This window comes from Ambystoma mexicanum, chromosome 6p, assembly GCF_040938575.1.
Source record: "Ambystoma mexicanum isolate Mex_15411 chromosome 6p, UKY_AmexF1_1, whole genome shotgun sequence".
NCBI classification, from domain to species: domain Eukaryota; kingdom Metazoa; phylum Chordata; class Amphibia; order Caudata; family Ambystomatidae; genus Ambystoma; species Ambystoma mexicanum.
In genome coordinates, this window is record NC_090935.1 from 662,983,473 (window position 1) to 663,010,894 (window position 27,422).

Genomic DNA, 27,422 nt, shown 5'->3' on the forward strand with positions numbered 1-27,422 from the left:
TATTGTGAGTAAGGAGACTGAGAAAAGACAAACTCTCCCTTAGTGAATCCACACCTTCCCTTAGAATACGGTGATGGGCTGCCATCTATGACTGTGGATAGAAAAAGACCACATTTTTATTTATACCTCTATGCTATAAACCACTATCACATGCCAAAAGAGGACAAACAAGACTATAATAGATATATTAGCACAAATAAATGTTCAAAACATCGTACGTTTACAGGTGGATCCATTACATATCGGGATGCAGAAAGAGCGGCCATTCACGTTTTAGTGCTACGTGGAGACCTTAGCATACAGTGACCACCTGAGAGGTTGTCTTTCCTCTTCTTGACTCCCCCAGTTTATTCACAATTGGGTGCAGGTCCCACACTCTCAATTACGTTGCCTGGTATACTCACCTGCCAGGGTGTTCGCTTTTCTGATTGGGTGGGCATCCCAGACTCGCAACAGGTTGCCTTATTTACTCTCCTGCCAGGACTTCCTCAGGTAACAGCGTTCTCTGCGTTCCTCGGTTTCTCCAGCGGGCAACTTCTCGTTCTGTTGGCATCCCATCTGCTCTCTGGAACCTGCTCTGCCATGGCCTCCTCTCCGTGCGGAGTACCTTCGACCTTTGAGCTTCTCGTGATGGCTCCCCTCTATAGCTGGCTTCTTCCGCGTCTGGTAAAGTGGTTCTCCATCTTCCTCGCAGTGCCAGGGTTTTAAATGTTCCAGCACCTATCTGATCAATCCAACCACTAGGGTGCATCTCTAGTTCTGCAGCTTCAGCACTCTGTATTGCTCTCATGCTCTTCCTCGTCCCAGCTCTTTTACAAAAAGTATACGAAAGCGCTTTACTGTCAGTGCAAAGTGGATGGACTGGATCTATATTGCAATAAGCCATGCAGGTTTGGGAATTCCAGGGGGTTGTGTTATACCATTAGTGGGAAGGGGGATACCAAGTTCTTGCCAGTGAGTCGTCTTCCCTCCCATGAGGGTTGTCTCCCTCCATTTGGTCCTCCTTCAGGCAGCCACACCCAGGGTCAGGATCAGGTAGCTGCTGCCCTTCCCTGGCCATATGGGAGGAGTGTTTCCCCAGAGAGGGAGTGATGACATCGCCAGATTCACCACAATATATTCTAAGAGCAGAGGGCAGTTCCCAATTACCTTGTGTTCGGCCCCCTGTTGTGGTATGGGTTAGTGACTCTAGACACCTTTTGCAGTGTTAATTCAACAATTGTTCCTTTTGACTCGCCTTTATGACTGGGACGAGTTGTTCTCTTCATGTGTTCCTTCCCTGGCGGCCTCCCACTTTTCCTGTGTTCCCTGGTACTTAGTATAGGAACCTTGCAGGGCTTGGCACTCACTCTGGTATTCTTCTTGGTCCTCTGTTTCCTCCTGCTCGGCTGTTGTCAGCATTCCGATCTCGGCTTTCCCTCGTCAGCTGCCATTTTTGGATGGTCTCGGTGTAGGTGTGCAGCGCTTTGCCCACCACGAATCACTCAGAGTCACGCCATCACTAGGTCCTAGACACTTCGTCTCACTTGGGCAGTGGTTTCCCCAATGCCTTACTCGCTGGTCTCCCGGCGTGTCTATTTGGTGATCCTCTCTTATTTGAAATTTGCCAGGTCCGTGGCAAATCTCTACTCTGCCACTTCTTGGTGCGATCAAGCCAAGGGCTTCCTCTGCATCCAGTACACTCTCTCCTCCTCTCCGCATCTCTGTTAAGTGCAAGACTCTTAAAGATGCATCTTCTTTTACGTTCCGTGATGGTTTTGCTTCAGCATTGCCTACAGCCACATATAAGGATGTTGCATTCTTCTTCCCAGTAGGCAGTCCCACATACGCTGATAGTGTGGCTGGTCCAGGGAGTTTCTCAAAGGAACAGGAGTTCTTGTCCCCTAAGCGGAGTCACTCCCAGTGCGGTCCTACTTGCCCAGACATAGGGAGGATTTTGTGGGCCAGGCTCACTTCCCAAGCCTCACAGTGGGTGGCTCCCCCATGGGGAGAGGGGACATATACTGTTGATTTGTGTCACAGCCCAATGGGAAAGTCACACCAGGGGGATAATTACTGTAGTCTATTTGATCAGGCAGACAGAGTGGCCCACCATTTTGGAAATGTTTAGGCACCCCTCTTTCCTGTGCCCTCCTCCCAACTCTTTGCAGACCAGTCACTCTGGGAGCTTCTATGAGTAGGAGAACATTCTTGTTACAACAGCCGACATTGTAGATGGCATGAAGTGGACAAACCTGATGCAGAAAAAATATTATGAGATAAACCTCTCCCCTCCCCACCCCTTAGTTGACTCCTCTTTGGACCCACGAGGAAGGATGTCCCTGTCACTGGAACCTTAGTGTGGTGTCAGTCTGTCCAGTTCCCTGCCAAGGAAGGACTTCCTATGAAGAAGCAAGACCTCCCGTCTGCCATTTCAGGGAACATTTGTAGTGAAACTACTGTTGGAAAGTCCCTTGCTGCTGAAACACTGGCACCCAGGAATCTTCAATAATTTGAAGTGGCACACATTCAAGTGTTCTCTGGCAACCTTTCTGGCTGGGAAGGGCAGAAGGAATTGCGTGTCCTCCGATACCCGGCAAAGGGTCTCACAGCAAGCCAGAAGCAAAACGAGCAGCTCTGTTTTCCACTTCAAACTGCTTTTGCATCGATTTGACCATTCTCGAGTCATTTTAGTCGCTACAAGACCCAACGGAGCTACCTTTGACATTCTCTGCTTTTCAAACCCCATCAAGCCATTGACTTGACCTCGCCTGCCTATTCTCTAGTCCGATCATCGCTGTCGTCCTGCACCACATTGTTGGGCCCAACCAAACCGGCTCACTGGTACAGCTTTATCAACGCTTGGAGCCATGGAACCACAGGGATTCTACAGATTCCTTGTTTTCAAGTTTCCTTCGCGTCCCAAACTGATTGCGCCTTGTTGAAGAGCATCATGCTTGCATCCCGTTTAACCTTCTCGATGCAGACTCGACCACCGGAAAACCATGGAGGGGTTTGGCTCTACTCTGTCAAACGCCAAGAAGATTTCAAGGTAGTGGTTCTATTCCCCTGGTCTAGTTTAAAGGACGCTTGTGGTGATTAATAACCCAATCCATACCATTTTAAGAAACGCATATTTGAACTGGAACTTTGCTGCAAAGACAATTGCATATATATCCCTCTCTCGTACCTCTTTTCATACGAAAGTCTGCATATCCTGTGGATTTCCTTACAGGGGTGGGGTGCTCATGTTTTAATTAGGTTTGCATTTGTATTTTTTTTTTAATGGAACCTTGATAGCACAATAAAAGAAAGTGGCCTATCACATTACCGTTGTTTCTGATGCTTTATTGCTGACTTTCACCCTTCTTGAAGAGTATAGCTTGCTCTTGGCCCATGCTAGTTTAAAGAGGCAAAGGCGTACCTGTCATATTGTGCACGTTTTACCTTTTATGATTGAGATCATTGCTAGTTCAGTTTAAGCGGGAGGCTAAAAGGGTTTGGAAACAAACTACTGCTCTGCAGGGGTACATGGCAGGGACGTCATTTCAGCAAAATGCCAGGGGTAGCGGAAGTGACATCACACGACCCTTGACCTCTGATGACATCACAGGACGTGGTGTAATTTGACCACACCCCGAAGTGACATCAAGGGAAGCGATGGAACATGACCTTTCACCCCACGACAAAACAGGAAATTACATCAGAAAGCATTGTTTCGGAGTACATTACGAAAAATATGGTTACGATTTATCACTGTAAAAGGATATACATTTCATACAAGAATGGATCACCATATGTATCGCTAATATCAGTGCCTATAGGCCCATATTAGCGAATCACTGTGAATGCAAGCAGGCGTCCAAGGCCAAATGATAATGATGTGTTATTATATAGCATGTATGCACTTAGCTTAAGTGCTTCATATCAAACAAAAGTATATACAATATCACCCAACCTGTGTTGGTACTCATTTATCAACCTCAGCAGGATGAAAGGCTGAGCTAACCTTGCTGGGTGTCGAATCTCTCTCTCTCTCTCTCTCTCTCTCTCTCTCTCTCTCTTTCTCTCTTTCTCTCTTTCTCTCTTTCTCTCTTTCTCTCTTTCTCTCTTTCTCTCTTTCTCTCTTTCTCTCTTTCTCTCTTTCTCTCTTTCTCTCTTTCTCTCTTTCTCTCTCTCTCAGCTATTTTACTGGCTATAGCCTTCAGAAAACCAGCCACTCCAGAAACAAAGAGCCACATGCTGCTGGCCCCAGCCCATGACCCTCAATTTAAAAAAAAAATTACAAAAATAATTTTACATCTTGCTGGGATGTTAGTATGAATTCTATTTAGCTTATTAACAAAGTGCTTATGTATATAGTTACTTTTGTTATGTTCTCACTTGATTTGTTTTAGTGGTAGCAAGGGAGACATCAGGGGTCGCAGTTGGGACCCCTAAATGACGCCCATGGTACTGGGATGAGTAGTTGTCATTTTGTCACCCTCCAGTAGAACATTTAGGAATAATAGCATTGAGAATGTTATTTTAAATGATGACTGATTTACACCGTACAATTTGTAAATTAACTGCTTGTTTCTGTTCTTTGTTTATAGATGAATTGGAGAGCTGTAGAGCAGTTGTGACCTCAACCAATGCAAACTGCCTTTCCTTTTCTTCTGAGCTGCTCTGTCAACCTGAAATCCATGCACCGAAATTGCAACATGGCATCACTTCTAATACTACACTGGATGCCCCATTTGAATCAGGGCGAAAAGACTCCAGTAAAGCAAGGTCTGAGAAGTTGAAGACTTCACAAAATGAGAAAAACGTTACTGGGTTAGATCTTTTATCTTCTCTAGACGGTGGCATGTCTGATGAAATCCAACCATCAAATCTAGGGCGAGGCGGTGTACTAGTTTGTGATCTCATCAGTGACACAGGGCGTTTGATTCATTCAACAACAGGTCCCGACTTTGCTCAAGAGCTGCAACCTAATGACTTGCTCCTCAGTAAAGACTCTTTGCCTAATTCAGACCTGCCCTTTCAAACTTCAGAGGTTTGTGTTGCATCACCTACTAATGATGGACATTCCAACTCCTGGGAGCCAAAGGTGGGTGGGATTATGTCGCAAGGCGTACCGCATGTTGGAGTTGAAGAGATGGGTTTACCGGATTTAAAGACTGATTGCCAAACCATTTCTATGCCGTGTGAGCCGTGCTTGGGTGGCAGTGATGTGATTTTGAAGGAAGAGCAACCTAAAAAAAATATCCTTCTAATACCAGGAAATCTGAGCACCTCAACATCAAGCATTGACATTGGAGCGATGTTGCTTTGTGAAACCGTAGAAGCATCTATCCAGCCAGAAGAAGGAAAATGCACAGAAAGCACAGATTCTCAATGTCTTTCTAATGAGAATGTTGGTTTAGAAGCTGTGGCACTGGAGAAGCAAATGCTTTCTGATGCATTCAAAATCAGAGTTGAAGAATCTGACTGCTTTTTGTCTCAGGAGGAGGGTGGTCCAGGTAAAGTTAAAGACCAGTTACTGGAAGAACAATTGTGTGTTTCTGTGTTAAGGCATAATCCTGCATTGCAAGCAAAAGATTTTTCTGAGCCAGTGTCCTCGCCAGAGGAAGTACACAGTTCATTATCTTGTCTTCCGATAGCGGTTTCGTTATGCGGTTCTTTTGTGGCCACAGAAGAAGTATCCCCTATCGTACCTAATGAAGGAGAAAGGTGTTTAGTCCACGATGCTGAATCTCTGCATGCAGAAATGGTTAACACTGTTGCCTCTGATTTTGTATCCTGTTGCACCACTAAGCCGGGTAGTAGAGAGGAAGAGTTGGAAGAAAAAAAAGAAATCAACAAAACCCTTAAGCACAAGGAAGAAGATATTCAGACCAATCAAAATAGTATTTCTAAAAGCATAGACATGGGTGCTTTGCCTCACTTTGAAGTTGTTCATTTTTCAGCTAACCCGGAAATGGAAGAAAAGTCAGTCAATAATGCTGTCTGTCAGTTCAACGAAGCTGAATACAAAGAAGTTGCATCAACAAGTACTGATTCTTTCCACCTTAATTTACAATCTGGACAGGATGATATGCTGGCATGTGATGTGCTGATCAGCGATGCAGAGCTTGATGCTTTTCTCAATGAACAAACTACTCCAGTTTATAGAGCCAATTCTTTCGATGGGGCATTTACAGAGCTTGATGCAAGCCTCTCCCAGCTTTTGTTCATAGACGGATCTACAACTATGGAACAAGATGTTGAAGGGGCAAATGAAGTAGTAATGGGTGAAGCGGTTTGTAGTAGTGATGGTGCCTTGGACACAAATGACATGAAATGTGAATTGGACAGGCTGAAATTGGTAGATCCGAGCAGCACTGAAGAGGGGACTGCCCACATAATTCATGATGCCTTAAAGCCTACTCTTCGGAACACTGAACTACAAATCTCTGGTGAGAACAATCTGAAGGTACACGGAGGTGCCAGACCGAAGCACCTAAATGCTCTTTGTCCCCAAATGATCAGTGATGGACAAGCTAGCAAGTCCTCTCCCTCTTCCCCAGTGGCACCTGTGACTGAGAGTCACAGAGGAGTGTCTCTGACAGTATCCGCCGGCACAGAAATCAGCTCAGACAGTGCAAACTTAAATCGCTCTGGTATTGAAACAAGAGTGGAGGCCAAGGAATGTGTAAGCACCGAGCACACTCTTGGGGGCGTTGACGTGTCTTCCTTGGGACAGAAACAACCTTCCTGGGTTCCTGATTCTGAAGCGCCAAACTGCATGAAGTGCCAAGTCAAGTTCACCTTCACAAAGCGAAGACATCATTGTCGAGCATGTGGCAAAGTAAGTAAAAGCAAACTTTGACATCTGTGGTCTCTTGAGGTCAAACTGGAGCGCTATGCTGGTTACCTAAGACACCGGTTGTTGTGTGCTATTCCCAGTTGCTGACGGTGTTATTAATAGGACACATAGGGCGCTGATGCAATACAAGGCAGAACATCACAGTGTTCCAAGAGTCAATATGCAACTGAATTTATTGCACACCAGAAGAGACACTTTGTTTGGCAGCAGTGAGACTTTTGTTTTGTTTGTACCCAATTTTAATATATATATATATTTTTTTACTACTCATACATTTTGACTGTACTAGCAATTAATACACTTAAGACGCACCCACAATGAAAAAAAGTATAAACTGTCAGAATTGTGTAAATACATTACTTGTGAAATAACCTAGGTATATCCTAGGTGTGTATAGGCCTTCACCCCATTGTTATAGGTGTCATCCCTCAAATCATTTTAAAATGTCATTGTCACCAAGCAAAATCTTGAGACTTCAGCTTTTCACCAACTCTGATTGCTGCTTGTGTATGAGCAGGGTTGCTTGCTTTATGCCCTTAACCTCCTGAAAATGTGTAAATACATCCCTGTCATCGGGGGGACCACATCTGTTTCTGCTGCATGCCACTGTGATAGGAGCATGCAAATGTGAGAACAAGGCAAACTATTGTTGGCAGGCCACTAGTATTGGAAAGCTGGCTGTCTGGTTTAGTCCTTACACAAACCGGAGTACTCTGCTTCTAGTCCATCTCAGTTTTTCAATCCTGAAGCTCTTAAAGGAAAGTCTTTTGTATTGCTCACAAGCATGCCACACCTGCACCTCTGTAGCAGTTTTATATCTGGTTATACAATTTTGTACCAAAAATGACATGCTCATTCTTGTCCCTGAGTGGATGGGATACCTTACTGTGATGAACCAGGAATGAGACTCGGAGAGAACAGAGTCATGGTCAAATACTTTTATTAAAATAAAAGGGGGTGAGTTAATGCTGCTTTGTCCCTGCTCGAAGAGGTGTATCCCCAACTAAAACCAACCCTAAGGGTCTGTCAATGGCAGAATGTCCAAAGGAAAACAGTCCTGTGTCCAAAGTACTATTCTGGCCCTCACATGTTAACAAAATAAACTCTAAGGTGAAACTGGTGATGTCTTTGGCCTTGAGTGGTTTATAAATGTTCAAAAAAATGCATAAACCCAACTCAAAAGTTCCAGAAGGATAGAGTTCCTTGTTCAGAGGGTGGTTCTCTTGCCCTAGATTTCTCTTCACTCTGTCGTATATTCAAAGGCATCCGTTCCTTCAGTTTCTCTTGATCAACAACACAACTGGTATACAGAATAACTTGGCTCTTTGCCTTTATCTTGTTAGGATACCTGGTGTTCTCCCCTGCCAGGTTTTCACTCTTCTTCTCTGGATCAGCACAGCCATTTGCTAGTCCCGATATGTCTTTCTCAGGACCTCTTTTGGTGATATATTTCTTATGCACTGTTCAGCTTGTCCTTGTCTGGATGTGCTTCCCTACCAGGGCTTGCTTATATGCACACGTTTGCAACCTCCTGGTGTACTCTCCTGCCAGGACTTTTCTCATGTGGGCTCTGCACACACTTCCAAACTTGATATTCCCTTATTGTAGTGTAGTGGCTTCTCAAGACTGCGCCAAAAAAGGGTTAGCACAAAGACTTAATTAGTTAGCATGATTCCATTTTATTGTGTGGTTCCCTTAAGCTGACACATGTTTCGGCTGATTCTAGCCTTTTTCAAAACAGGGCATAGTCCTAGTTCATTCAAAGTTCATGAGCACATGTTGTGTGTCCATAACATGACATAAAGCATATTGACCATATGTTACAAGACATGAAATTACAAAAGATAATGATGTTTGTTATAGACAGTTCAAATAACATAAGGACAGAGAAAATGGGGTTGGTATAGGGGAGGATTGTTGGGAAAAGAGAGAGGAGAAAGTCGTGTATTGAAATGTTAGTTGGCGATAGCGCTCCAAACGGAAATTGTCATTAGAAAAACCTAATTGCGGTTTTCAGGTAAAACATAAAAAATGTGCTTATCATGATTTTTCAATTTCAAGAAGTTGTGGGATACATTTTATGTCATGGGTTAGATCCCCTTGTTTCTTGCGAATAATAAACTAACCATTAATGCGAATAAAATTTTCCTTAAGTGATTAAGTAGTGAGTCGCTTTGTTTATTCCAATAAAGTATTGTACACAATGTAAATAGTCTATTGTATTGAGCCGTGTGCGCTCTTTATAATGGTTTCAGATTGCATTCATATGCGTGTGAAATTCCCTTCCAATATCCAATGACAGTTGCTTGATCCTGGCAAGAGCACTCATACTATCTAGGCTCGATTATTGTAATGCCCTCTATAGTGGCGCTAACAAAGCCATTATCCACAGGCTTCAAACCCTTCAAAATAATGCCTTGAGAGCTGCCCTCGGCATTCATAAGAGAGATCATATCTCTACCACCAGACGCCAACAGAAATGGCTCTCCACAGACAACAAAATCAAACTAAAGTTGGCCTCCCTAACCCATAAAGCCCTCAACAATGCCGCCCCCAGCTACCTGATGGACAAGGTAAAGAGAAAGTCCTCCATCCGACAAACAAGAACTATCAATTCCAACCGCCTGATAATTCCCAGATTCAAACTCTCCACCATTGGTGGGAACAGTTTCCCGGTGAAAGCTGCCATGCTCTGGAATTCGCTGCCACACAACCTAAGAGCTGACCAACCATACTTACACTTTAGAAAACACCTCATCAGTCACCTTAACTCCAATAACCCTTGCATGTAGCTGCACTTTTCTATACCAGGCATAGATAGTGATACCTTGCTCGCGACCTCGCCCTCGCCTCTAACAGCCCTTACAGCACACATCTGTACACTTTCCTCCTGTATAGATATTGACCTTTTATGTATGAAGATTTGTATACATTTCCATACCTCATATTCCTGTAATCCTGAATATTTTTTCTCATGAGTACCCGCCTCTAACAGCCTTGTACATATTTGTATATTTGTATATTTACCCCTGCATAGATATTGACTTTGTATGTATGAAGTTTTGTACTTTTCTTATTCTGTAATTCTGGTTATCGCTATCACTACCTCAATGTGTATATTTCTGCAACATTGTAAGCTTCGAATTATCTTCTGCCTGCGCCCTGTTGCCCCTGGGTAAGGTGCGCCATACAAATAAATAAACAAACAAACAAACAATATTAGCATTAGTCACCTGGGCCGCGGCTGATTCGATGCCGCTCCCTTGAACGTATCTATCTTTAGCTTCTTTGCCGTGCTTTCTAAAGCCATGTCCTACTGATATAATTGAAAAATAGTTTTGATGGCAACAAGCTTGAGAATAGCAACTTACCGTGCTTCTGGGTCATATTCTGATGTGCGTCGGCTCTTTACACTTGGGAGCCCGGCGCCATTGTTATAATTGTATAGTCTATTCAAAAGGGTGTCTGATTGCTTCTTACCCTTTGTAACGTTATAGGCTCTCTATATTGGTTTTAGTATATCCTTGTTGTTTGAATCTAGTCGTCAAAAGGCTACATCCTTCCTCAAATTTATCATCTTTCTGGCAGTTGCGTCTAGCTCTCGTATATTCCCCAATTGGGATGTTGTCTATGGTTGGCTTAAAATGGCAGCTTTTGCCATGTAACGTGGAATTAACGTCTGTTTCCTTTCTGTAAGTCCATGTCTCCAATTTATGACCTTCTGCATGGATAGTAAGATCTAAAAAATGGATGCGTGTCTTGCTACATAGACCTGTAAATTCAATTCCGAATCTATTTGCATTTAAACGATTAATGAATCTGTAAAAATCTTCTGTTGCTCCTTCCCAAATGAGAAGGACATTGTCAATGTATCGCGTCCAAAGTTTGACCTTGTTCTTGTGGCCCGGGTCCTTGTACACATCGTAGTCCTATACCCATAAATAAGTTGGCTGGGGCGTATCTGGTGCCCATGGCCACTCCCTTTGTCTGTTGGTATATGCAATCATTAAATGTAAAAATGTTATGGTCCAAAGTTAATTGTAACATTTCCTTGATCGTCTGTATTTGCTGATAGTATGACGCCGAGTCTTCCTTAAAAGCATAGTCAATTGTGGTGATTGCCCATTTGTATTGGATTGACTTATACAGGGCCTTGACGTCTAAGGTGGCTAATTGGTATGTTTCTTGCCACTTGACTGTCTTGAGAATGTTAATGGCGCTCCTCGTATCTCCCAGGTACGATTTAACCTTACTGGCTCTTGGTCTGAGAATGTTGTCTAAATATTGTGAGATGTTCTCCGTTGCTCATCCGATTCCACTGAGGATTGGGCGTCTCTTGGGAATTCGATCACATGTCTTGTGTATCTTTGGTAAAAAGTACATTGTTGGTGTGATGGGTTCTTTAATCATTAAGTAGGCTCTTTCATCAGTTATCAGACCCCTCCTGTGCCAAGTGGTAATGTACTGTTCCAATTCCTTAATGATCATCAGTCTAGGATTCTCTGTTAGAGTTGTGTAACATCCTGGCGATGTTAGGTGTTCCGAGGCCATTTTTAAATAATCATCCCTATCCATAATGACAATGTTGCCTCCTTTGTCTGCTTCCTTAATTGTTATCAATACATCCTCTACCAATCCTTTCAAGGCTTTCCTCTCTGTGGGTGTCAGATTGTCATTATAGCTTCCATGTCTTTTACTCTTCTTCCTTTCTCTTTCAGAAATCTTGTATAATTCTTCTGTGACTGCTTTATAGAAAGTGTCAATCACGTTGTCTGTTGATAGTTGCAGAAGGAATTTAGATTTATTCCAAAGTTCTTTCAGAGTGAGAGTATCTGATCTAATATTCAGTTCTTGTAGCAGGTTCCACATTTCATAATCTTCTGTTTCTATTAAGGAGCGCAAGACAAAGGTGTCCTCAATTTCCTGGATGGTTCGTTCACTAATTGGTGCAGGCGTGTTTCTTTGAAATTTTTCTGGCACTTTAGTGGCAAACATTTTTATTAAATTTCATTTTCCGAACAAACTTAAATAGATCTATGTGCACGTCAATGTGGTTGTAATTGGCAGATGGTGCAAAGGAGAGTCCCTTTTTGCTCGACCAGCTTTCACTAAAGCCAGCCTCTCTTCTTCTTGATATTCCCTTATGTTTGCTTTATCTGATATTTGATCTGCCTGGTATACTATCCTGCCAGTGCTTTTGAAATGTGTATTGCATACACTCACAAACTTGAAAGGCTCCTACTTTTGTTCCATTTTCCCTTTTAAAGAAACACTCACTTGCTGTGAGGGATCAGCAATGCGAGGCGGACAACTGTTTGATTTATCAACATATAGCATTTTATCCTTAAAAGAAATATGATCAGAATACCTCACTATTGGTACTTGCCTGAGGATTTCCCCACCGTACCAAAGCTAAGGGGAAACACTCTAACACTGGCCCTCACACTAAGCAACAAATACACAAAGAAAATATATGGCAATACACCATAACATGAAAAACATTCACAGTCTCTGAATAACCTTCTAATGTCCTGGGAGATTTTCCTTCCCCAGGATTCAAGGTCAATGTTGTTAGTGTTCAACCAAAGAAATACATGTCTCAAATCAGTTCTTGATGTTTCAAAGTCGATGTGTAAGTTTGTTAACCAAAGTTCCAATGTTAGCAAATCTCTTCTCCTTGGTGACATATCTACTTCCCACTTGCACCAAATAGCACCAGTGGTAATCCCAGCAATGATACTTTGTCACCTCTTCAAGAAGACTTGCCACAGTTAAAAAAAGAAAATGCAACTTCCACAACTGCCAGTGATACCCAGTTCTTGGTTAACAGTTACTATTTTCTTAGTTACAGTTTTAGGATTCACAATGGTATGTTTGTCAAGATGACTTCCACTTCAACAACTTCACTTCAACTTGATTCACTGTGAGAACAGTCACCTTTGGTCTCATAGTACTCCACTTTAAGACTACTACAATGTTGCATCTACTGCCAACCGATATACCACTAAAGCTTCAGTACTTTGGACTACTACCACCGCTTCAGTGATGTGTACTTCTAGACCGGCTTCAACAAGATGCACTTTAAGGTACTTCAACACCTTCAAGTAGGCAATGCACTCTTCCTCTGAATAACTCTCTTCAAAAGGGGCAGCCTTTTTGCCTATCTTTTCTGTCTGTCACAATAACCACCAAGATGTGCATTTAAGACTTGCTTCTCCGTCTTCCACCGTCTGTGGCATTACAGGTTGTTTCAACTTCAAAATAATCTCCACAAGCAGCCAGATTCCCTCCCCCAGCTTTACATGCACCTTTCTGCTAGTTATCAGCCGAAGTAATTACCCAGAAGCCTTGGTGCCAGTCTTGGCTTCAGGTAATACTTGCACACTTGTATCTTAGGCCAATTGAACTGTACAGTGCAGTTAGATTTAGATTGCTCTTGAACTCTTGAGAAATTATGGTTTCTTTATTAATATGGGGAGACTCTTCGACTGGGCAATGCTTGTTCTCTTCTTCAATAGCAAATCTACTTTAACTTCTTATAAATTAATGGTATTGCGTTAAAGTAAAGAATAGAGTTCAGTCTTTCTTTAGAAATCACAATTGGGCACATGTGATCACTCCTTGGTGTAGTTTTTAAAAGTTTTAATAATTGTATTATCAAGGTTAGTTGTTCGGTAATGGTCTTTACAAGATTCACTCTCCTTAATTAGTGACACACAACCACTCCTTCAGGCAGTCGCAGTCTTTCAAAGATTGAATAATGAGTTTAAGCAATGTTGGCTTCTCACACGAATAAAATGACTTTGAAGTTCTACCGGAGTGCTACATTTCCGTTGTTCGGTTGGTTCAGCTTCAGCGAACAACTTTTACTTTTTAAATCTTACGCGAGTGAACAGGTAACTGAATTCTGTTGCCAGATATGCTCGAGCAAGGTGTTGGAACGCTGTGCTTCACTCACCAACTTCTTTGACACTTGCTCTGCGGGCTGCACTGCTTCCATGCCTTCTGCCACAACTTCTGCTGCTTCTAGCTTCTTATGGACCCACATCCTTCCTCTGTGAAGGTGTCTCAGGTCCGGCCAAACCTCTATTAAGCCCCTCTTGCTCCTGAGACCCATGGCCTGACAACTGCTCCTTGCCTCGGTCTCCAGCACGTTCTCTACGCGGCAACCACGGCAATCCGTCTCACATGGGGAAAGGCAGCTCTACTGCACGCCTTCCGCTGCGCAGCCTCTGCACTGCAGAGTTTGGGGGAACAGGACCCTCACAGAACAAGCAGGTGAAATCTGCTTTCTCCACGTTCTGGCGTCCCTCTTGTTCTCACACTTATTGGTTTGCCAGCCTTGTGCCTTCTTTCTTTCTGCTACTACAGCTCACATTGCAGTCACAGTTCCAACTCCTTCCAATTTCCTGCACCTGAGGGGGCCTTTTATGCCTCCAGGTTCCTCCAAGTATGGGCTGTTAGGCTTAATTGCCTGACTACTGCTACAACATGCCTCTTTAGCCCTCTTCCTTGCCCCAGTACTTATGGGTTTATGGGATGTGTAGTCCCCTTCAACAAAGTTAGTTCTTTCAACAATTGAGTTAAATTTAAGGGTAGATTTTCTTCCCTTGAACTGATTAAAAGATGGACTGTTCGAAGTGATTGTTACAGAGGAAGACATTTAATTTAAGGCACTTTTTCTGGATACTTTTACATTATACCTTAGGGGGTAAGGAGGGTATTTATTCTTAAAAGATCTTTCTGTTGACAAGGCTGGTTCCTATCTAACGGAGCTCTTAAGCAAGGGTCACAGATTGTAAATGTGGGTCAGGGCCAATATAATGACAATATGACATTACCTTTTTTGGCAACCCAAAAAGACCCTTCCTTTCAGAGGATAAATGCTGGGCTTTTCTGCTTTGTTTCAGGCTTCAGTAAGGCAACCGCTGCCTCTGAACACCTGCAAACGCCCAGGAACCCTGCGTTGGCTTCTGGAGTTCCCGCAGCATGTTCTCTCTCGCAGGCAGCTTTCCTTTTTCTGAGCTTTGAGCAAGTTGGCTCCGTGGAACTCTAAGCAGCGCCACTGTCTCTTGGTCCGTACTGAGAGGAGCAGCTTTCTCCCACCAGCAGTGTGTCTGTCAGCTGCTTCTGCTGGTTACATTTCCTGGCCACAGGTATGTGCTCGCAGCAACTAGAGGCCAGCTTGTGCTTTTGACCTTCTTTTCTCTGCATTACTCAGCACATCTTCCTCATCCCAGTATTCTTGTAGTTATGGGAATGGAAGTCCACTCTTTATTTTTTTTAAACATCTTTTTATTAACATTTTTAAACATGAACATTCAACATTCCCAACGGTCTTGTACCCCCATCTCCCCCCCAAGGAAAACAAACCAGCCACTTCCAATGATCTTTAACTCTCCTAAATACAGTCAATCCCCCGTCTGCTCACTGTAGGTCCAGCAGTCAAAGACGCTGTGGGCGCCAACCAATCCAAAAGTAATCTCAGAGAAAGGCCAACACTTCTCCCCATTCACTTGCAAAGTTCTGTGTTGCATTATTTATAGCATACGTCCCCCATTCCACCGCTACAATTTCCCAGACATTCCGGAGCCAGTCCTGAAATGCAGGTATTGTCGGGCTTTTCCAGTTTTGAGCAATCAATGTCGTTCCTGCAATGATCAGCATGACCTGCGCTCTTGCCCTAGCTCCCGATGCACAGTCCATGTCCTCGTGTTTAATGTCCAACAAGATCAACTCCGGGGATCTGCTCCCCCCTGGGCCAAAGGCCTGTTGTTGAGCTTTCCGAATTTCGTCCCAGAAGGGAGGTATTTTAGGGCAGCCCCACCAAATGTGCTCTGCAGTCCCCACTGCCCCATACCCTCTCCAACAGTACCTAGATTTCCCAGGGTATAGTCTGTGTAGGCAGGCCAGAGTGTAGTGCCAACCATACATAAGTTTATACCAAGCCTCTTGGGTCTGGGATGCTCTTGCTAATTCCGGGATTATCCTCCATAGTGTCTCCCATTCTTTCTCCTCTATTTCTCTTCCCAGCACCTTTTCCCATTTACCCATAAAGGCCCAGCTTTGCCTTGGTTTGGCCCCTTCTAGAATTCAATACAGCTGCGAGATTAGCCCTTTTGAGCCATCATTCGACAATAAGAATTTTTCGAATTTGGTAGGGTCCCTGGTAACGCAATCTTTCCTCCTCCCCCCAGACCAAAATCCCTTTTACATTCAGGAAAAGAGCTAATATCCTTCCCGATAAACATGTCCCGCATCCTCCTACACCCCCCGTCCTGCCATTTTTTTTGAAAGCCCCCTTCTCCAGCCCTGGTGTGAAGTCCCCATTTTCGAATATTGGTGTGAACAGGGATGGGAAGGTAGTAATGCCCCTTTGTCTGGTCAGCCTGTCCCAGTTATCTGCCATCAGTTTAGTGATGGAGCTCGTATACATATGTTTGGCCGGTGGCATTTTGGAAGCCACAACACCACGCCCAGGTCTTGTTTAGCAAGTGCCCTATCCATTTTCACCCAGTGCTTCTCTCCCCCTTGTTGAAGCCACTCCCTAATGACTCTCAACTGCGTTGCCTCATAGTATTGCCGAAAATCAGGGAGGTCCTGGCCGCCTTCCTTTTCTCGGGGCTGTGACTAACTGTCTGCTAACCCTGGCTTTCTTACTCTCCCAAATAAATTCATTCGTTATGGTTCGGAGCTCCTTGAAGAAGCGCTCTGGGACTGGTTGGGGGACAGCTTGGAACAAATATAAGAGGTGCGGCAGTATTACCATCTTAATAGCTGCTATTCTCCCTAGCCAGGAGATGTGGAGATTCCGCCACCTGTGGAGGTCTTTTTTAATGTTTTTTTACTAGCGGAGGGTAGTTGGCTGCGAACCACCCAGGTAGCGTCGGAGTTATCTTCACCCCCAGGTACACAATCCCGCCTGGGCGCCATGCAAATGGAGAGGATCTTTTAAGCTCTTCCCGCTCCTCTTTCCCCAGGCTCAGCTCCATTAATTCGGATTTGCCCATGTTGGTGCGCAATCCCGATACCTCCCCGAAGTTTTCAAGCAGTAATTTACTAGCCCTACAGGAATGGGACGGATCGGTAAGGGTAAGTAGCATATCGTCAGCGAACGCCGCGACTTTGTGCTGAGTCCCACCAAATGGAATTCCCCGAATGTCCCCTGATTCCTGGATGGCCTGGAGAAGCGACTCCAGATATAAAGCGAACAATAAGGGGGATAGGGGGCATCCCTGCTTCGTACCTCTTTGTAGCTGGAATAGTCTGGATGCCGCCCCATTGACTATCACCCTTACCCGTGGACTGTTATAGTTCGCTTTGACCATTTGCAGATGGGGCTCGCCCAGTCCCATGCGTTCCATAACCTTAAAAAGGGACGACCACTCTACCCGGCCGAACGCTTTTTCAGCGTCAAGCGAGAGAAGAGCCGCGGGAGTGCTTGTTTTTTCCACCTTTTCCAACAAGTGTGCTACCCTTCTGATATTGTCTGCCGTTTGTCTGCCCTTAATGAAGCCCGATTGGTCCTGATGGATTAGTCCCGGAAGAAGCCCCTCTAGTCTATTTGCCAATATCTTGGTGAGAATTTTCGCGATGACGTTAATAAGGGCTATCAGCCTATAAGAGGACCTTTCCAGAGGATCTTTCCCCCGTTTCCGAATTAAGGAGAGTTGGGCCTCTTTCATGGAAGGTGTTATTTTGAAAGTGTTAAAAAGGTAGGTTAAGTGTGGCACCAGTAGTCTGGCAAACTGCTTATAAAAGGCTGCCGAGAAGCCATCAGGGCCAGGCGCTTTACCCCGGGGCAGTTTCCCTATTACCCCCCTCTCCTCGTCTTCCGTAATTTCTTGATTCAGAATTTCTTGAGCCTCGCCTCCCACCACTGGCAGGAGAACCTTATTTAAAAAGATCTCATAGCGTCCCTGGGGGTTTTGGGACCTGTATAGGGATTCAAAGTATTCTGTCATGGTTTCCTGAAGATCCTCGAGTTGAGTAACTCTGTCCCTCGAGTTGAGTAACTCTGTCCCCTTCCCCTGTAAGTAGAGCTGTAATTGTATTTCTCGATTCCGCCCCCCCCGGAGAAGGCGCGCCAACAAGGTGCCGGTCTTATTGGCGTTGGCATAGAATTTCTGCCTCACTGATAAGAGGGCTCCTTCTGCTTTTTTGGTTCTTAGCAAGTTCAGTTGACCCACCACCATCCCTTCTATAGTCCCTATGATTGCGTCTGCTGGGGGTCTCAACTGCTTTTCCCCTCGCTTCCTCCACCTCCCTTTCCAACTCGGTCTCCAGGATTGTCATCTGCTTGCTTTTTTGTGCTTTGGCTGCCATAATTTCACCCCGTATCGTAGCTTTGAATGCGTCCCACCGAATATCTTCCCCTGTTTCTCCCCTTTTCTTGTTGTCAAAGAATTATTTTATCTTGCTCTCCATCTCTCCCAAAATGACAGGGTCCCTTAACAGATATTCAGGGTATTTCCAGCCCCACAACCTCTTCCTCGAATAGCCCAAATCAAGCTGCACTGTGAGCATCTTGTGGTCTGCTATGCCCATAGGGCCCACTTCCACCTCCTGAATCTTTCCTACCAAGTTAGCCGAGACCCAGAATTAATCTATTCTCGACAGCGACCCATGAACTTCCGAGAAGAAGGTGAACACCTCCTCGTCCCCTTTCACTTCTCTCCAAACGTCCCGTAAGCCTACATCTAGCATTCTGTGCCGTAGGGCAGGTGAAACCACTAATCCCCCTCCCCTGAGTTTGCTACCTGACCTGTCCCTTGTTTTGTCCCACACAATGTTCAGGTCTCCCATTAAAATTATTGGACCCTTTGAGTGTTCTCCGATCTTCCGCAAAAGTTGCCGAAGGAAGTCTTCCTGCCCTGAATTGGGGGCATAAACAACTACAATCGTATAGAATCCAGCTCCAGCGGATCCTATTACCATTAGATATCTGCCTTCTTTGTCTCTAATCGTCTCCTCTGTCTTGAAATTGGTCATGTTACCTATTGCAATGGCCACCCCTCCAGATTTTGTATTTCCTGAGGCATGTACTATTTGGTCAAAGCCCCGTAGTCTAAGTCTATGCTGGTCCCCTCGTAACAAATGGGTTTCTTGTAAACTCAAAAAATCCAGGCGGTGCCTTTTCATAAAGCGCTCAAGCTTCTTGCTCTTCAATGTGGAATTTAGCCCCCTAACATTATGCGTGATCCACTTGAATTATAAAAACTTTGATGACCTCCCCCTTCGTGCATTCCCGCATAGCCTCTTCTCCCGCCTGGAATTTGGGCTTTCGTCCCGGAAACCACTTACCACTAGGAAATTGAACACTATGTGGCTGAAACTTGGGGGGGGGGAGTCGGCGCCTCAGCCCAACGCCGCTACCCGGGTCTGCATCTCTTGGCTCCTCAGAAGGGTGGGCTTTCCTCCGGACACCCAGTACAATGGGGGCCTCTCCTCCCACACTGAGGTGTTAACCGTTCTTTGAGGGGCTATGCCCCCACCAGCCTGGCCCCGGGGTATAGGCACTCACCCCCGCAATCAGGCCCCCAGAGCTGATAGCCCGGTCTCCCCTGTCACCTGCTGGTGCCTGTTGGTGCCTCAAATGGGTCTCTGGGTCCACTTTACCGTAAAAGTCCTGGCAGTGGGCCAGGATCCGTTAATAGAGCTTTGCTGGAGCTCGCCAGGTCGTCCGGGCTCTGAATCCACCCAGGTCTTCCTTATCCCAAGCAGGACCCGGGGCACAGGACTTTCCATACAAGCTCCCCCCTTCCTCCGGCCTTCGTTCCAAGGTGCCCCCCTGTGCCGCAATAACAATGCTGCTGGAGATTTCCTGGAGCCTCGGGCAAGCAGTCTCCTTCAGCCCCGCCTGGGGGAAATGCACCGGAGTCTTTGCTAATGGGTGCCCACCTGAATTGCCGCGCCTCACGGCAGCAGGGAGGCGCAGCGGCAAACTCTACACTCCGGCGTCCTCCCGAGCAAAGCGCCCTCCGAGGGGGGATGTCCTGGACCATGCGCTCGGGCGTCCTCCCGAGCCACTGTTATCCTGGGCCCGGGGAGCCACGCCAGCCCCCCGCCTCGCTCCAGTCCAGGGAACCGCGTCGGGCAGCAGCTCCACAACGCCGCGACCCGGCCGGGCCCCCCGCCTCCCAGGCATCTCCGCTGTTCCACACCGCAGCCTTGGTTTCCACCCGCCTCCTGGGTTCACTCTTCGGCCCCTTGGCCGCTGCTCCTCGCGGGTCTGTAGGCCAATGTGCGTTCGTCCCTCGCCGGTAGTTAATTGCTCTAGGGGGCAATTGGGGACAAAAAATAGTGCTATCTCCTGCCCCTCGGCTGCCTGAAAGGGGGTGGTGGAGCGTCTCCCAAGTCCGGGGGTCCTCGAATTGCCGCCGACACACGTCTACCTAGTATCGGTGGCCGTCTTGGAATCGGAAGTCCATTCTTGATGATTTACATGTAAAGTCTGGGTAAGTGATCAGCTCTGTAGATAGAATCTGAGAAGGTGTTTTCATGAGTTTTTAAAGGTAAGTCGGATTTTGACTGCTTACATACAGATCTTCTGAAAAGTTCTTCAGTACCCTTCCTAGGTGGATGAGGGGAGGTATAATAATATGCCATTAAGGTATTGGGCATGGATGGTGTATCCTCGAGAGAAGGGGATGCCATGTTTCGTCCGATGGTGCCATGATATTCTCCCAGAGGCTGTCTCCTCTCCAAAGCCCCTCGCCTCCCATGTGATCCTCGCTCATATAGCAGCCCCCAGAGTCAGGCTCAGGTAATGGCTGCTGTCCCCTGGCCACATGGGGAGTGGTCACCGTTGGGAAAGGAGTGATGACACCATCGGATTCATCACATTACCCCACTGAGGTGACAGTCATGGGTACATTTTATAGAGAAGACACATTTTTTCTCTTACAGCACATAATTATTCTGTTCAACTAAATATCACAACAATACAACCAGCAGGCTTTGAAATGGCAATAATTAATCTTTTATAATGTGCTTAATACGGTAGACCGGTCTCTAAGAACTAGACCGGAATTCAGAACTTTTGCTGTGCGTTGTCTTGCTCCCAAGACAAACTCTTTGCCCTTGAGCTATCCTTCAGCCCCATGCCTGCCGGTATGGCCTAACCAGTGAAATGACAGTTGCCTGACCCCCTGGTGGCACTGGGATGAAGGCCCTCTGAAAATCTGGCGCGCCTCTGTACCCGCAACCAAGGTGTTGCTGATGGGGAACTGATGTGAAGCAATTGGTGAATGAATTTGTGGCATCTGGAATCCCATTAACATTTGGAATGCTACAGAATATCACTTACCAGTTGGCTCAGGAAAGGGGGTGGGGGATCTGCTTCAAAATGGCACTTGTTCCCCAGCGCTTTTGGAGTGCCCAACGCAGAGTCTAATTCTATCAGCGGTGTGCAGGCCCTGGGTTGGGATCTGGTCTTCCAAGACCTTCAATCGGTGTGGCCTGGGTCCACTGGGGATCCTGACACTTTGCATGCTCTATGCTGCTCCCTCCCCTTACCCACATCCTAGCTGCAAAAGCAGCTGAGTGGCGCTGGTGCGAGGAGTAGATTGGCTTTAAGAGCTGCAGGGACTGACTGAGCTGCTCATACTGAAGTACTTGCTTTGCCTTCATGGGCACCTGGAGGCCTCTTTTGGGCTTTCACTCATGGTCCAGTCCTGTTCCTGTGGGTGCCATAGTACCTGGTGGGGGCCACCCCTGGGCTGTGGTGGTGTTCCGCCTGGAGGAGGGCAGGGGTTATTTAAGGCAGGAATGATTATAGGGAATTGGCAACATTAACTTGTGTGGGCACGAGGTGCAAGGAAACTCGCTGCTTTGTCAATGCCTGTATTCACTGTGTCCCCACCTCTGCTGCCCTCTCTCCTTGCCATTTGCTACACTTCTTTTGGAGACATTTGGCCCAATGTCAGGGCAGTCCTATTGCTGCTGTGTACAGCTGAACTGGCCTGATTAGCTGCACATTTTGGGGGTTTCAGTGGAGTTCAATAGGGGTCCATCTGGCTTTCATTGTATTATTCCACAGTGGATGGTCGGCCTCAGGCCCATGGCATCGGCATGAGCTCTAAGCAACCTAAAGCTCACAAGAGGGATGACCGTCATTCATTTAGGACAGTCCAGTAAAAGCCCAGGGCCGACAAGATGGTGGTCGCTCTGACTCATAGTGATCTCATTGATGCCACAGCATTGGACACGCAGGATACCAAATTGGACCTCCAGCAGCTACTTTCAGACATCAAAAACAGAGTCAAGATAGGTTGGTGGTGTTCAGTGCTGGAAATTGACATAATTTATTGTCTGTAGTGTGGGCGAGACTGGGGCCGGATTGTCGGTGGTGTGGGCGGGATTGGGGGCGGAGCTAAGTGTCAAATGACATGCATGCACAGATGCTGGCTGCTTTACATAAAAACTAAGTGCATTTTGGGAACATAAGAATGACCACCAATGTATTAAACATGTCTGTGCTAGTAATGCAAATATTAATTCCTACTGAGCATGCAATGCATAATTGGTATGGTGCTCATTTCCTCTGTCAGAATAGTCTGCAGCATGGGGTCTGGCATGGATTCACATGCCCATGAATATTCCCCGTTGTCAGGCTGGGAATCCTTGGTAAAAGAAAAACGGTTTCACTTTCACTTAAAAACTATTTCTTCTCTAAACCAATCCCTGGCCTCTGGGTGACCCCCATCCAATGGCAAACCTCTCCCTAAGCCCTTCCTCTGGCATCCATCTTCAGATTTTTACCGTGTGCTTCAGTGTTGGGAGTCCTCGAGTTTGCTCTCTGAGCTATTTGTACGTTTTTGTGTGTTTTCGATTGAAAAAGTTCTGTGTTTGTTTCAAAGAATCCTGTGTGCTCTTTTCTTCATCTGCCGACAGCGGGGAACCGTTGTCAGTGTAGTTCCGTGCCCCTGAAGTGCAAAGATCATCAAAGATTCTTCACAGCCTTTTCGGCTTACTTCGCGCCCTCCAACCTTGACGGAGGAGAAGGAGGGAAAGGTCTCTTTTCAGGCCCTGCAGCAAATGCGGGATACAGAACGTGTTTGTGGAGGACAAGCACCTGCAATGCCTCTACTGCCTGCACCCAGACCACAAGGAGAGTGCAAGATAGGCCTCGATTTCTCCAAGAAAACAACGAAGGACAGGTGTAGTTGGCTGGTGGCATGGCTTAACGCCAAGGACTCTGACTGTGCTCTGAGCAGGGTCATGCCTCACCCAGGACTGGCTGGTCCGAGGAGCGGTCTTCTAAGTCCTTTGAGGGAGTCTCATCCATGGGAGCCCAAGATAAGGCCTTGAGCCGCAAGTCAGAGTCCACCGGGTTCACAGCGAATGCGGGTCCCAAAGTGGATAGGCCGTGATCAGCATCACCTTCCGCCTCCATTGTCAGCCTACCATCAAGCTCCTCTTCAAAGAGGAAGTCATCTACTCCGGCTAAACTATGTGAGAAATCTGATAAGCCGCGGACTGAAGACAAGGTCGAGCAGCCCAAATAGGCCCAACTGGCACAGGTTAAGACCTTGTCGATAGGGCACTGATCCCGCGAGGGAAGCTTCCACGGCTCAGTGTCCCTACCCCCAAACAGTGATACCCCAGCAGTGACTTTGGCAAAGTCTGCAGGCACGCCAGAAGGGGTGAAACCGGCCCAGGCTCCGGTCCAAGAACCTCACGGGGGAAATGGGGGTGGGGAGCGAGTCCCCGAAACAGCCCTCCCAGGCCGTCACCCAAACCACAGAGGTATCGTCCACAGACAACGAAGATCAGAAGTCCTTACGATCCACAAGGATGTTGAGGAGGATGGTGGCGGCAGCACATGGTCTAGTTTTCCTGTTCTGCCTTTTCAGCCGAGGGACATTTCCTTAGATATTCTGTTGACTCTACACACCTTGGTGTCGGAGATCCAGATGAGGATGCCCCTGGCTCCGGTACCTGTGGTCCCCCAGGTCCCAGATCAGCCTCCAGCGAGAAAAGGAAGCGTCATCCGACACTCCCATTTCAACCTCTGCCACTACGTCGGGGGCTCCTCCCCCAACCCCCCACACCCCTCCCGGACATACAGAGATGGATACGGAAACCGATACTGCCACGACGATGGATGATGACAAAGATCTTGTTGCAGCGGACAGTGAATCGCCACATTTGGATGCTCCACATAGGGTTGCCCCATTGGATGAGGTGGAATCGTTCCACTCCATGATCGCCAGGTCCTCTGAGATATTCCAGCCGGTGCCTGAGGAAACTAGGAAGGAGGGCTTCTTGTATCAAATACGCGAGGCCAAGAGGAAGACTAACATGGCGGTGCTCCTTCTGGACGATATTTGAGAGGAGGGCATGGCTCCAGCCAAACTGGATAGGCTGGAGAATATAGGGTGCTGGACTCCTCGGCCAAGTGCCGGCCTGAGGTCACAGCCATCACCGGATTCGGTTGTATCGGCTGCTGCAAGGAAACTGTTGGCCAAACTGTGGTGATGCTGGAAATGCATAGGAGGGACAGGGCCTCCGCATCCTTGTTCTTTATGACACCCAAGGGTGGGAGTACAACCCTGTACTCTTAGTCTATGTTTCTTGGGCACCTGTGAGTGAGAGCAGGGTATTGGCTGGTGGCAGCTCCATGCTGAATTTGACAGTTGCTCTGAGTATCCTCCATTTTGGGATACCCAGGCCCAGTTGATTCCTGATGGGAAAGAAGATGGCCCCTGTGGCCTCTTGCTTTCTATTTCCTGTTAACTTGTGTTCCCGAAAGTCCCGGGAAGCCCTGACTCTGCCCCTTCCTCCTGACTGGCTGTTAGGTGGAAGTTTCATATATGTTAGTGTGGGAAAGTCCAGGCCAGACTGGCTGGAGCTTTCCCAATGACTGTATGTTGTGGGTACGCCTGTGGGGTGGGACCTGGGTGAATGGAGTGTGTGACGAATACGCATTCCGTGTAATGGGTGTCTAGTATCTAGTGTGTGACACAATGACTGAGACAGCCCTGCCCGAAACTTTGATGAATGCACTGTGGAGTGCTGAATGAGAGAGTGCTTGTCCCTATACACATTGCTTGTTGTGAGTGTCTTGAGAGGGAGGAGAACGGCCTGAATGCACTGTGAGCCCGATTGGCTGCCTGTCTGCTGAATGCCCTTCTGAGTGATTGGTTGCTTGAGTGTGACCCAGCAGAGTGAATGAGAGACAGAACAGTATATCTTGGGGCCTCTCACTGCTAGAAATCGTTCAGACGCTGAAGTTGATACTTGATGCTTAAGCTTGAAGCCCACTGGAAAAAGGATTGCTGCTGCTGTCCTTTGCTAATCTGAAAGCTGCGTGACTATCAAGGAACTGATCCCAGAGAGGACCTGGCTAGGAGACCTCTCCTTGAGCTATGAGGGACCATCGTGCACCAGCTGATCTTTGCCAAGGCTCCCTGGACGTCAGACCCTCGAAAGGCTGCCGACCGGAGACTGGGACCATGGTGGAATCACGAAGCGAAGTGCCCAGACATTGAAGTCCATCACCATCGACGACCGCCATCGCCGACCGGAGCCGCAGTGCTCCGTTGCCTAAGAATATTGAAAGGAGGACTCCCTTGCTCATCATCGTCGACTGCTTTTGTCCTGCTGGAGAAAGTCAAGGCTGCTGATGACCGAGGAGAATCCACCGGTGGGTTTCCCACCACCCGAAAACCGCAGAGAAGCTGACGACTCGACGGCCTTGCGGCAATGAACACTCGTTGAAGCGCACCGCGCGCCTCAGCTTGTAGGACGTTTTCGACCGATCGTCAACAAGCATTGCAAGAACTGAAGCTGCTGCTGCAATGACACTGTTCACCCTTTTTCCTTGTGGGATCTCGACGATCCGTGCTCCTGCCATAAAGGGAGCCGCTCAAAGAGGATCCGTCGACGGCCTGCCGTCGAACTCTGCTATTCCAGGTACATTGGGGTGTAGAGCTGTTAAAGAAGGAAATAACACTCATACTACAAGCCCAGTCCATATATGGTTTATATATCTTTATTTGCAGGTTGCCGAGGTGGGGGGGTGGTGAATCCTTGCACAGAACGGTCTAGTTAACGGGCCAGTATTCTGCCTATTGTTTTAACCAACCTGCTTTCCTCCTATGTCTATTGTTGGTTCACATTATTAACTGATTTGTATGACGTTTGAACGGAGTACAGTGGATGCATTTTAATGGAATCAAGATTAATTGTGGTACCGCACTGAGACTGTATATATTTCCCATTTTAGAATTGTCGGAGCACAAAGTGCGTTATTGTTTGTGTATATAACCATGAACCTTATTTATATAAAGACTATGTTTTCACTAACATTCCTTTGTGGGTGCTTGGGGACTACACTGTACTTAAGAACCAGCCTGCATCACCTCCTGATATCTAAGTCTTGGTGTTCGACCGCGATACCAATATAGAGAACCTTGGCTGGGGTGTTCTGTGCCTCTCCTCTGCCAAGTAGAGAGCAGGAGTACAGACAACCCCCTCAGGTGCTTTACACCTGTCCTCGTTCCCTCCGGACAGCGAGGGGGAAAAGGTTGGACGCCATGGGAAAGGAGGTGATTTAAACCCCAGCGTCCACAATCAAGGCGGGCAACGCACTGCCGATCCTGGTCAGGTACGACATGGAGTTGTGGTAGAAGCTGGGGCCGATTCTGGAGTTCCTCCCCAACTATGATAAGATGGATGCAATCCCTCTCTTCCATGATGGGGAAGTGGTGTTGGATCATGTCATTACAGTGGCTTTGGACGTCGCCGACACAGGGTTCTGGCAAATGGGGAAGGGTGTCTGCCTTCGTTGCCAAGGATGGATGAAAGCCACACATTTCAGTCAGGAGGTCGAAGCGAAGGTGCTGGACATGCCCTTCGACGGAGAGAATCTGTTTGGGAAGGTCGTCGACGAGTCCCTCCTGGCCATCAAGACTGATACAGAGACGGCACGTTCCCTGGGCGCTCTACAACAGCAGCGCTGGTCTTTTCGCTCCCCGAGGGGAAGTCGAGCAGGTCTTTAAAAGGGTTCTGCACATCATACCGACAGCCTCCCAGATCCTCAATGCAGGAATACAGAGGCCGTTCCCAGGCCTACGGTAGCGGAGGACAGCGTTGCTGCTGCCCGCAGGGCAGGGCGCTGAAGCAAGCCTGAACTGACCGGGACGTTGGGCCCCCACTCGTGCACCCCGATGGAAGGCGGGCTGATTAGGTTAGCCAGCGAGTGAAGAAAGATCACCACCACAGACGAGTGCTGGATGCTCTTGCCCAAGGACACACCCTGGAGTTTCAACGCAGGTGTCTGCGGATCCCTTCGGTTACCCATCAGGAGCAGCACATCCCTCAGCTCCTGGAAGAGGTTCGGGCCATGCTGCGAAAAGGGGCGATAGTGCTAGTTCCCCAACGGCTTTGGGGTTCAGAGTCTATTCCAGATACTTTCTGGTCAGAAAGAATACGGGGGGCTTGAGGCCTAGCCTAGACCCACGACGTCTGAACAAATACCAGTTCCGGATGTTCACGTTGCAACACGTGCTTGGTCAACTGTAAAAAGGAAGACTGAGGATGCCTACTTTCACGTCCCCATTCACAAGAAACATCAGAGGTTTCTACG

At 47.0% G+C, this 27,422-nt stretch overlaps 1 protein-coding gene across 2 annotated transcripts in view; it reads left to right on the forward strand.

Moving 5' to 3' along the window:
* The window catches only part of ZFYVE16 (zinc finger FYVE-type containing 16), a 1,039,436-nt gene that overhangs the window by 69,178 nt on the left and 942,836 nt on the right, over nucleotides 1–27,422 (forward strand). For both annotated transcript variants that reach the window (XM_069627543.1, XM_069627544.1), the window contains exon 3: nucleotides 4,575–6,811. In XM_069627543.1, coding sequence (XP_069483644.1) covers nucleotides 4,575–6,811 — 2,237 coding nt within the window. The remainder of the gene's footprint in view (nucleotides 1–4,574; nucleotides 6,812–27,422) is intronic.